The 11,565-nt window shown below is 43.5% G+C and overlaps 1 protein-coding gene across 1 annotated transcript; it reads right to left on the bottom strand.

The window, feature by feature from the left end:
* Positions 1-573: 573 nt before the first annotated feature.
* LOC137756104 (putative protein FAM90A26) lies at positions 574-11,305 on the bottom strand. The gene is made up of 6 exons (XM_068532365.1): positions 11,212-11,305; positions 10,222-10,299; positions 3,051-3,220; positions 2,425-2,624; positions 1,845-1,986; positions 574-1,281 (listed from the first exon to the last, which is right to left on the bottom strand). Exons 1-6 carry the CDS (start codon positions 11,303-11,305, stop codon positions 574-576), a joined length of 1,392 nt encoding a protein of 463 aa, XP_068388466.1.
* Between the last annotated feature and the right edge of the window lie 260 nt (positions 11,306-11,565).

The raw sequence follows: 11,565 nt of genomic DNA, 5'->3' as shown, positions 1-11,565 counted from the left end.
CACGTACAACATGTCTTATACAGTAGAACTTTATTAAAATTGAAAGAAAATTTGAAAACAAAAAGCTTTATAGTAACATTCAATGAAACATAAGAAGCAGAGCCGTGGGAGTGTCCCCACCATGATTTACAGTGAAAGACTCCACAGAGTCCACGAGTCTCATCTCAGGACAGGACACTGCTGACCTTCTGCAAAGCACAGAGTTGGGCCCTTTAGCCAGGTTCCAAAAGTTCAGACGTTTGCACCAAATGCAGATTACTACCATAGCTTCCTATTTACACAATAGTTAAAAGTTACTCCTAGAATTTGCCTCAATTACTTAAAATAGATTCAGACTGACAAACAACTTGCCATTCCAGTGTGATAAGTACCATCTGACGGATGACTCTAGTTCCATCAGGAGAAAGTGCAGTGCGTGCACGTGTGTGTCCCTGGGGCTTGTCTGGGTTTCCACCATCTTTTCGCCCAGCAGGGGTGGGGAATCGCTGCTTCTCCAGGAACAGCTGCTCCCTGTGACTCCCCCTCCTCAGGTGCACAGTCACCTCCAGGGCACCTGGGGCTGGAGGACAAGTCTTAGTTGCCATAGGCGTGTCCCTCCCAGTCGCTGTCTTCAGAGGAAGAAGACACCTGAAGGTCATCGTAGAGGACACTCCGGGGGCCAGGGGCCCAGTGCCCCTCTGGCTTCTTGCCAGTGGGAGGGTTCTGAGCAGGAGGGGCTGACTGCTCAGGACGAGGCAAGGAGGGAGGCGCCATGTACCTGCAGCTCCACCAGCCTTCGTCTACTCTCACGAAGAGCATCCTGAGAGGCTGGCCTGGAACGTGGCTGTTGGGTGGAGGATGGTCTCTGGTGCAGGCTTGGACACTATTGGGGCGAGATCTATCCAGTGGAGGTTGGAGGGCAAGGCTTTGCCCCTGGGCAGGTGTCTTCCTGCTGACTTGGGGGGTCACTGTGGGTCCATGTCCAGTTGTACTGGGTGGAGGAGGGAGATTCTGGAAAGCCCCCAGATCTGCTGTCAGAGTGCTCTTCTGGGGAGTCTGGATGGGGCTGAGTCTGGGTTTCTTTGGGGGGTTCAGACATGTCTGGGTGGGGATCTGGGCAGATCTCTTGCCTGGGGCCTTGATGCTGCTTTTGGAGTCTTGGACCAAACTTCTGCTGATGAGAGACACTGCAGGGTGGGTGGATTTCCCATCATCTTTCCTGACAGGTGACCTACTTGGGAGATCTGGATCCTGGAGGGGTTTCCTCTTGGATGCCTGGATGAGCGTGGGCATATTTGGATGCTGTAGGAGAAGACCAAACAGAAAGGCCAGACATGAGAATCTTCTCTCCATCCAGGAAAAATTAAAATTAACCAAAAACCATCTCATAGGAATTAATTTTATGTGATGAGATACTCAACCTCAGTGGTGCTCATGAAAAAGAAAGTTACAATATCACCTTGAGACATTTATACATCAAATAGGCACATAGAAAGAGTTTAACAATGTCTCCTGTTAAGTAAGTGGAAACAAGCTTTTTGTATACCCCTTTCCGAGGATTGCACACAACTCGGTGTTTTGCAGGCACTTTGGTGGCAAAATAAGTTCTGATGGCCAGTTTTGGAGGATGAACCACAATTTACAGATTCGTGTTCTGACTTAAAGGATTCTGCTTATGGAATGCTGCTGATAAAATCACTTCCATTTACCAAACAGCATATTCTTGCCAGCCATGCAAGTAAGAATGCAAAATCAAAGAAACCAAGGAAAATGGCATCTGAAAAGAACCCTAAATGATCACATTGGTTGGAAAAGAACGTGACCCGCTCCCTCCCACAGAAGGGGACTGAGGCCAATTGGGTTACCCCAGAAGGAGAAAGCGCGGGAACCAGGAGACTGACCCTCAGGTAGTGGCAGGACTCTGTCCCCTCCTTCCAGTACCGCTGCTGCCACCCTTGGGGTTTCCTGGGAAATCTCTGAAGCAGCTTCCTCTGATGCTCTTCTTTCCTGCAAAACAAACCACGTTAAGGGGCAGAAACCCTATTTCCTTGTCACAATTGGGACCAACGGTGCTGTGGCCCAGCCCCTTTCCAAGCCCGGGAGTGACACCGGACCTGAATCCCTGTGCTTTGTGCAGACACCTACCCCACTCATATCCTTCCCCCAACTCCAGGGTTCCCTCCTGGGTTTCCCAGGAAGTCCTATCTATTTGTCCCTATGGCTTTGGGGCCTGTCAGGTGCAAAATTGCATGTGTTCTCCACACCCCTCAGTGACTTGAAGGCATATTATGAGCTCCTGAGTGTGGACCCCTCAGGACATGGCTCCTGTTTCCCCATTTTCCCTGTCATGTCTAGAGATGGCTCAGCACCCAGTGTAGAGAAGGAGAGGAACCATCTCCAGCGATTTCAGCCCGAATCTTGGGTACCACCCACCCCACTGCTCACCTTTGCCTTTCACTCTTCTCTCTCTCAGCCGTATTAGGGGTCCCAGGGGTCTGCAGGTCCTGCAGCTTCCGTGGTTCCAGGTTCTCCTTGTCGAGTTTGGAGCCCAAGGGCTGGGGGGCCAGGGCCCCATGCCAGCGCTTCATGGGGCACCTTAGGCTACTCGCTTTGTGCCCAAAGGCTCCGCAGTCCCTACACTTCACCTGTGGGTGGGGGAGAACAAGGTCAGTGAGTCAGCAGAACTCACAGGCGCATGTCCTAAGTGAACACAAGGACAGATTGAGAGGGATGAACACTGGTTCTGGAGAAAGGACAGAAGCACACGGCCCCTTAGGTGCCAGGATATTTATGATACTGTGGTGCTTCCTAAAGCCTTTGCCAAGGAGCATCAAAGGAGGAAGGGCTGGTGCTCCAAGTGTGCACAGCAAGACCCCGATTGAAGGATTTGGATAAAAGCAGGCCAGACATCACACTAAGGAGGGGTCAGGTGGCCCCTATCTCTGAACGGCCTGGTCTCCCTGGGGATGAGGTCCCAAGGCAGCTGTCTTTGGATGGGGCTGGACAAGGGAGTTATGGACCCAGGTATTCCAGGCCCAAACCCTGTTTCCAGAGTCCATGCCTCCACTTACCCTGGGGTCTTCGTCCTTTGGCAGGGGAGCCACCTGCCTCCCTGCGCCCGGGTTTTTCTTCCTCACTTGCTGGGCTTGAGAGAGTTTGCAGGGACCCAGCTGTCTGTAACGACCGGCCATGTTCCCCGCCTCCTCGGTGCTTCTCGCCAATCTTAATTTTTGGATTTCCTCTGTAAAAAGAAAGAGAAAACTGTCATATTCATACAAGTCACCGCTGCCCCCTCTACACAAATGGGGTCATGAAACCTCACGACCACTAAGGAAATCCAGGTTTCTGATACTTTGACTTCTCTGCCCAGACATTTCTCCGTTCTCTCCAGAGACCTACCCACAGATGAGGGCCCTGACTTGGTTAGAAGTTTTAGGCAGACTGTGAATTTGGATTTGCATCCTTGAGACTGAAGTTAGAGACTTTGGTTACATGTATCACAGTCTAATAGATAAGAGTGAGAAAGATTTCCCCACACGTACAGAAATACTTATGCTATGGAAAGGCCACATTTAATATTGACGCCCAGGCATTTGAAAATCAAACATAAGTTTGATAACTCCTTGAGAATTGGGCTCTCGCATCTGACATCAGAGAAGGCAATTCTCAAATACAAATTCACGTAACACAATAATTTTCTCCTCTGCTAGCTTAGACGGGGCACAACGCAGGGTCTGAACTGTTTTCTAAATCCTTCACCCTCAGTGTCTCACTTTTACTTAGTTAATAAAATGTGAAATACATGTTTCAACTGAGGATGAATGAATAATTTTTTAGGCTTTCAATGCCTACAGACAATCCCACCAAGTTTTCATAACTGCTCATCCAGTGCCCCACATCAATCAGAATGCTAGGATGCTAAATTCCTTAGAATTTGAATCTTCACGTAATAAGAGCATTCAGAAGGATATATTTTTTCAGCCTCTGTTCTCAAAACTGCTACTGAAGTTAAATGATCTAGATCATTATCTGGTACCATACTTAAAACTCAACTCAAAATTGATGAAAGATTTGAAGATAAGACCTGAAATTGTAAAACTCCTAGAAGAAAACAAAAGATATATGCTCCTTGACATAGTTCCCAATCAATGGAAAAAGGGATAAGGAAACAATAGTGTGGATACTTGATGGAAATCTATTCAGCCGTAAAAAAAAGTTGAAATCTCGTTATTTTCCAGAACATGGATAGAACTTATTGTTATGATGCTAAAGAAGAAAGCCAGAGGCTGAAGGTGAATACCAAAGGACTTCACTCATGCATAGGCTAGTAAGAACAAACAGAAAGGAAATAAACCAACAAATTGGTGAACAAACCAAATGACAAAAACAAACATATAGATTCACAGAACAGAGTAGTGGATACCAGGGAGGAAACGTCAGGGGCCAAGGCACAATGGTAAAGGTGGTCAAATGTGTAGTGACAGTGGGAGAGGAAAATTTTGGTGGTGAGCCTGTGTTAAGGTTTACAAAATTTGAAATGTAATACTGTACAAACGAAACATCTAATATTGACACCCACTGTTAACCCAATTTAAAAAATAAAATTATAAAAATAAAGACAGCTTGGGACTTCCCTGGTGACGTAGTGGTTAAGAATCCACCTGCCAGTGCAGGGGACATGGGTTTGAGCCCTGGTCAGGGAAGATCCCACATGCTGCGGAGCAAGTAAGCCTATGAGCCACAACTACTGAGCCTGCGCTCTACAGCCCACGAGCCACAACTACTGAAGCCCGTGAGCCTAGAGCTGGTGCTCCGCAACAAGAGAAGCCACCGCAATGAGAAGCCCGCGCACTGCAACGAAGAGTATCCCCCACTCACCGCAGCTAGAGAAAAGCCCGCACACAGGAACAAAGACCCAACACAGCCAAAAATAAATTAAAAAAAAAAAAAAAAAAAGACACCTTACCCTATTGCCAGGCCAAATCACTACATATCTTCACTATGGACTTCTTGTCCTGAGGGATATGCTGAACACAAATTTAAAGCAAACGATCCTGAAGTCCAGCTGTGCTCCTCCTCTCTGTCAGGAGAGTATCAGGGAGGTGGGTGGAGGAATGCTGCTTTGAAGGGGGCTGAGGACGGGTCAAGGGGGACCTTCCTTTCCTAGCTGACCTGATACTCCTCCAAGGTCGCATGACCTTGTTAAGCGTTGCTTAACCAACCAGCGTCATCTGTCACCTTTGGTCTAACCACGTCTGAAGACATGTTAAGAGAAAGAAATAATTCGTGACTTCACTCACGTGTGGAACACAAAAAACTAACAAACAAAAAGAAAATAAGTAAAAACAACTTTCAGGAAGAAAAAAATTGACACGATAACAAATACAAAGATACACAGACCTGAGTAGTGGAAATCAGAGGAGAAGCCACGGGCAGAGGCAAAATGGACAAAATGGGGCAGCTAGATGGTGACAGAGGAAAAAACTGCAGTTTTGGTGCTGAGAAGGTGTATGGTACACAGAAACTGAAATGCGTTGCTGTGCACATAAAACTTACTAACATTATAATGGAATGATACCTAAGTTAAAAAATTTTTTTAATTAAATTAAAAAGAAATTAAAGAATCGATACTCAACTGCCTAAAGCCACATCACTACGTAATTTTATTCTTGTCCTGTTTCCTTGAGGGACTAGCTGAACACCAAATGTAAATCACACAACATGAAACTCGGCTGGATACCTCTTCTCTGTCAGTAGATGCTCAGAATGGTGGGTTCTGGACACTCTCCACCTGAGGAGATGCAGCTTTGTGGGTGGCTGAGGAAGGAATTTCCCTTTCCTGCTGACTTTATACTACTCTAAGGTCACGTGACCTTGATGAGGTTTGTTTTTTTTTAAACCAATCAACATTATGTATCACCTGGTATGTATCAGTGTCTTGAAGACACATTTAGAAAAGAGAAATATCTTATGAATTCACTTATATGTGGAACACTAAACACAAATACAAAAAGCAAATAAGTATAAAAAGATTAAAGAGGAAAACAAATGACACAAAAACAAACACATATTCACAGAACAGAGCAGTGGATATCAGAGGAAAGGTTCAGGGGGGTGGCCAATGAGTAAAATGGGTCCACAGGATGGTAACAAAAAAATCTTAAGTTTTTGGTGCTAAGCAATTTAGTGGTATACTGGGGTTGAAATATATTTTTGTGCACATAAGACTTATCTAACATTTTGACTGAATGATACCCTACAAAAATAATTAAATTAAAAGATTAAAGCATCTGCACCCCATTGCTTAAACCACATCAGTACATATTTTGTCTACTGTCGGATTTCTCTGACAGACAAGCTGAACACCAAATTTAAATCAAACAACCTGAATCTCAGCTGTGTACCTCTTATCTGTCAGTAGATGCTCAGAATGGTGGGTGCTGGATACTCTGTGCACCTTTGAAGGGGGCTGAGGACAGGTCAGTGGGGGAATTTCACTTTCACTCTGCCTTTGAGTCCGCTTCCAGGTCACATGACCTTGATGAGGTTTTTCTTAACCAATCAAGGTTACGTATCACCTTTACTCTAATAATGTCTTGAAGACACATTTAGAAAAGACAGATACCTTATGACTTCACTCATATGTGGAACACTGTATACAAAGAAAAAGCAAATAAGTAAAAAAAATTAAAGAAGAAAGTAAATGACACAAAAACAAACACATATATTCACACAACAGAGTAGTGGATATCAGAGGGTAGCAGCAGGGGGATGGCCAATGAGTAAAATGGGTCCAAAGGATGGCAAAAGAAAAAACCTAAGTTTTTGGTGCTGATCAGTTTTATGGCATACTGGAGTTGAAATATATTTTTATACATATAAAACATGTAATGTCATAACCCAATGATACCATAGAAAAATAAATAATTACATTAAAAATTAAATTATCCATGACTTATTGCATAAAGCCACGTCTATACATATTTTGTCTAGAGTCCTGTTTCTCTAGGGGATATGCTGAACACCAAATAAAATCAAACAACCTGAAATCCAGCCTGGTACAGGAGTTGAAATATATTGTCATACACATAAAACTTATCTAATATTATAACCAAAAAATACCTCATTAAAAAAGTCTACTGAACAATAAATTGAAAAGAAATTAAAGCATCCATATCCTTTGCCCATAGCCACATCATTATTTTTACCACTGCCCTGTTACCTGAGGAACAAGATGAACACCAAATATACAGCAAATCAACCTAAAATCCAGCTGGGTACTTCCTGTTGGTAGATCATCAGAAATAAGTGTGCTGGACAAACTCCACTGGACATAGTGTGGGTTCCAAGGTGCCTGAGGAAGGGTCCATGGGAGAAGGGTCCTTTCCTTGCTTACTGTTATACTACTCCAGGTCACGTGACCCTGTTAAGACATTTGTAGCCAAGGAAGGATATCAATCCCCTTTTTTCTTACCCTGTCTCTAAGGAAGGTTTATACATTGTGATTTATTGTTATCATGCATTTTAAAACTAGAGGGACACCTGTACATACTTTTAAGAATAATTTTGATCTGAAAGAAAATTAAACATTTTTGCATATGCTTATTTTGTCTATGAATCACAATTTTTACTGTGGTAAAACATGCATGACAGAAAATTTACTATTTAATCACAATGAGGTGTCAAGTCCTGTGGCATCAAGTACGCTCATGTTATCCTGCAGCCATCAACACCATCCATGTCCTGATAAAAAATAGACAGGAAAAAGAAAGGTAACATTTCCCCACATGGAACAAATAATTATGCGATGAGAAAGCTGCATTTAATATTGTGGTACATGCATTTGAAAATCAAAGGAAACTATGCTTACTTCTTGAAAATTCGACTTTCCCATCGGACATCAGAGCAGGCCATTTTCAAGTACAAATTCACTTAGGAGAAACATTTTCTCCTCTATTAAACTAGAAGCTTCACAGCTGAGCTTTAAATCTTTTCAGTGTTTCTTTTTTATCTAATTTCTGTTAATGGAAGACAAAGAGGTTTCAGCTAATAATGAACAGATCCATTATTTAGGCTTTCAATGCCTATAGAAAATCCCACCTTGTTTTGAAAACTGCTGCTTCAGTTCCCCACATAGATCAGAATGCTGATTTACATGCCCTCTGAATTTTCATCTTCTTGTAATAAATGGTGTGAAGAACGATGTATTGTATCAGTTTCTGTTTTCAGAATTACCCTTAAAAATAAAGAATCAAGGGCTTCCCTGGTGGTGCAGTGGTTGAGAGTCTGCCTGCCAATGCAGGGGACACGGGTTCGAGCCCTGGTCTGGGAAGATCCCACATGCCGCGGAGCGACTAAGCCTGTGAGCCACAATTGCTGAGCCTGCGCGTCTGGAGCCTGTGCTCCGCAATGGGAGAGGCCACGATAGTGAGAGGCCTGCGCACCGCGATGAAGAGTGGCCCCCACTTGCCGCAACTGGAGAAAGCCCTCACACAGAAACGAAGACCCAACCCAGCCATAAATAAATAAATAAATAAATAAATAAATAATTAAAAAAAAAAAAAAAAGTGAATCTCCAGTAAGAACCTTTCTAAATAAATAAATAAATAAAGAATCAAGGTCACGAACTCATGCCATACACAAACCTGAACTCAAAACGCATGAAATACTTGAATATAAGACCTGAAACTGTAAAAATGCTAGAAGACAATAGCGACAGTACACTCCTTGAGATAGGTGGTCATCAATGGAAAAACAGATAAAGAAGAGGTAGTAGCTATTTAATGGAACACTATTCAGTCATAAAACACATGAAATTTGCCATTTTCCACAACATGGTGGGACCTGGAGGGTATCATGCTAACAACGTAAGACAGGCAGAAAAGACAAACACGTTATGGCTTTACCCATGTGTGGAATACAAAAAAATTACAAGAAAAAATAAAGAAAGAAAAGCATTAATGATGAAACCAAAGGGCACCAAAACAAACACATAGGTGCACAAGACAGAATACTGGAAACCAGAGGGGAAGTGGCAGGTGGAAGGCCCAATTTGTAAAATGTCACAAGATGGTAAAAGACAGAAACTAAGTTTTTGGTCCTGAGCAGGTGCATGGTATACAGGAGTTGAAATATATTGTTGTAAACATAAAACTTATCTAATATTATAACTGAATGATACCTCAGTAAAAAAAAAAAAAAAAGAAAGAAATGTAAATTAAAAAAAATTAAACAATCTTTACCCCATTGCCGAGAGCCATATCACTACATATTTTGACCACTGTCCTATTTCTCTGGCGGATTAACTGAACACCAAATTTACTTCAAACCAACCTGAAATCCAGCTGTGCTCCTCCTATCTGTCAGTAGAATCTCAGAAAAGTGGGTGCTGGACAAACCCCACTGGACGAGATGCAGCTTCCAAGGTGGCTGAGGAAGAGTCCATGGGGAAAGTTTTCTTTCCGAGCTGACTTTTATGCTGCTCCAAGCTCACAGGACCTTGTTAAGCCTTTCGTACCCAAGGAAAGAAATCTGTCACAACAGATAGACAATAGAATTGGTTGCTCATCCTCCTCACACAAGATTGTTTTCCACCCTGACTGTTCCCCAGAATCCCTTGTGGAGATTTGAAAAGTAATGATGGGTCAGTATCATCCTTGTATGTGCTCCTGCAAGTGAACTCAGGCCTGTGGTTTGGGAATCGTGCTACTTTGTGCTACAAGAACACAAGTCATCCCAGTGGATATCCTGGAAGAATTTCCCTTGAGATTTATGTTCAACATTGGTTTGTGTTGAAGGATAAATTCAAAGTCCTGCAGACAAAGTGGGGAGATCTGCTTTGTGAGAACATTCATTTTTTTCTTGGGGAAAAGTACATTGCACTAATTATTTTAAAAACTGGCTTGCATGATGGCTGATCATTTTAGGCACTTTATATTCCTGGAGGTTTATTCCATGAGCTTATGCGGGGGTAACAAGGCTGGGTTCATCTTTAGTGAGCCTGCTGGGTGCATAATTCAGGAATCAGCTGAATAAGATAGAGAGTACGATCCTGGAAGGAACTCTTCGTCCACTTAGCTCAATTCAGAGGTTTTGGGACAAAATAACAAAAGAGATTTCGGAAGTCTGGGAGGGCAGAGATGCCTGTCTCTTCAGCCCCAGGTGGTTTCCATCTGCAGAAATATGTTGAGGGGCCTCAAAAAGTGTAGGACTAGATAGATGTCTTTGAGACTTCCTCATGACCTTGCCTGACCAGGTTGGTGACATTCTGGGAAACCTGGCCAGTGGAGCTGAAGATCAGAGCTGTGTCACCACCAGGGCCTGAAAGGGTAGACGGGGTTGAGGGACGTTGAAATGAGTGGAGCTGAGTCGTGTGGAAAGAGCTGTTGAGAAAGGGGACACTCAGAGAGTAGGGCTGAGTCTCTGCCCACTTCCCAGGAGTACAGACCTGAATCCTTGTGTTTACAGGGGCACAAAGAAAACCAGACACCAACATTTGGCTCCTTTAGCCACAGACTTTATTGTTTGAATATTTGCAACTATTATTCTATACACAAATTTTAATTTCTTCCAAACTCTACATTCTATATTGCTAGATCACTTCAGTCTCCATTTTATGCCACATTTTCATGAAGAGGTATTTCCGCAAATCACAATTTGCCTGAATGTGTGTTAAAGGATTCTTTTAGAGGCTCCCCCTCCCACTCAGAGGGTCAGTTTTTTCTGATATGAAATCTAGCTGTAGCTCCACTTTGATTTTTAGGATTGCTACATCCTCAGTGCAAGAATTTAATGCTGACTGAGAAATAAGTGATCACTGAAGACTTCCCTTCCTTCACGACACTGAGGGTGTGTTGTACAGTCTGAGCACACGTGTTCCAGAGAGGTTGCTCTATGAAGAAAGAATTTCTCACGACTTTACATTGATTCACTTCTCCAGGATGAATTATTTATAAGTATGCTTTGGTGTTGCTCAACATACTTGGGTATTTCTCGAGAGTTTACATCTTTGTTCTTGTTTTAGTGTTTATTTTTTGGAGGAGTTTCTCGTTCACATCAAGCCTGGTGATCAGCTGAATGTTTGTTAACAGTGATTACAGTCTTAGTGGTTCTCCACCTGGAGTTGGCTCATGTTGAACAATAATTATCAAAAAAGAACTAGGGGCTGGTTATCCTCTGCTCAAGTCTCTAGGGCAGGGGTCCCCAACACCTGGTCCACGGCCTGTCAGGTACCCGGCCGCACAGCAGGAGGTGAGTGGCAGGAGAGCGAGCCAAGCTTCATCTGCTGCCCCCCATCACTCGCATTACTGCTTGAACCATCCCCCATACCACCCCACACCCCCCTGCCCGTGGAAAAATTGTCTTCCACGAAACCAGTCCCTGGTGCCAAAAATGTTGGGGACCACTGCTCTAGGGTCTTTAGAGTGGGGAGCTGTTGCTGAAAACACCCATATTGTATTTATAGAGTGAGTTCTGCTAAATTACTTAAAATTAGGCCAATGATTAAAGGCTTTGCCACAGAGACAGGGCACGTATGGATCCACATCCACAGGTGATGCCTGTCTGGACTGAGGAGTGTGATGCCTG

The sequence above is a fragment of the Eschrichtius robustus genome, chromosome 21 (assembly GCF_028021215.1).
Source record: "Eschrichtius robustus isolate mEscRob2 chromosome 21, mEscRob2.pri, whole genome shotgun sequence".
In the NCBI taxonomy this organism is placed as follows: domain Eukaryota; kingdom Metazoa; phylum Chordata; class Mammalia; order Artiodactyla; family Eschrichtiidae; genus Eschrichtius; species Eschrichtius robustus.
This window is presented reverse-complemented; position numbering and strand designations above follow the sequence as displayed.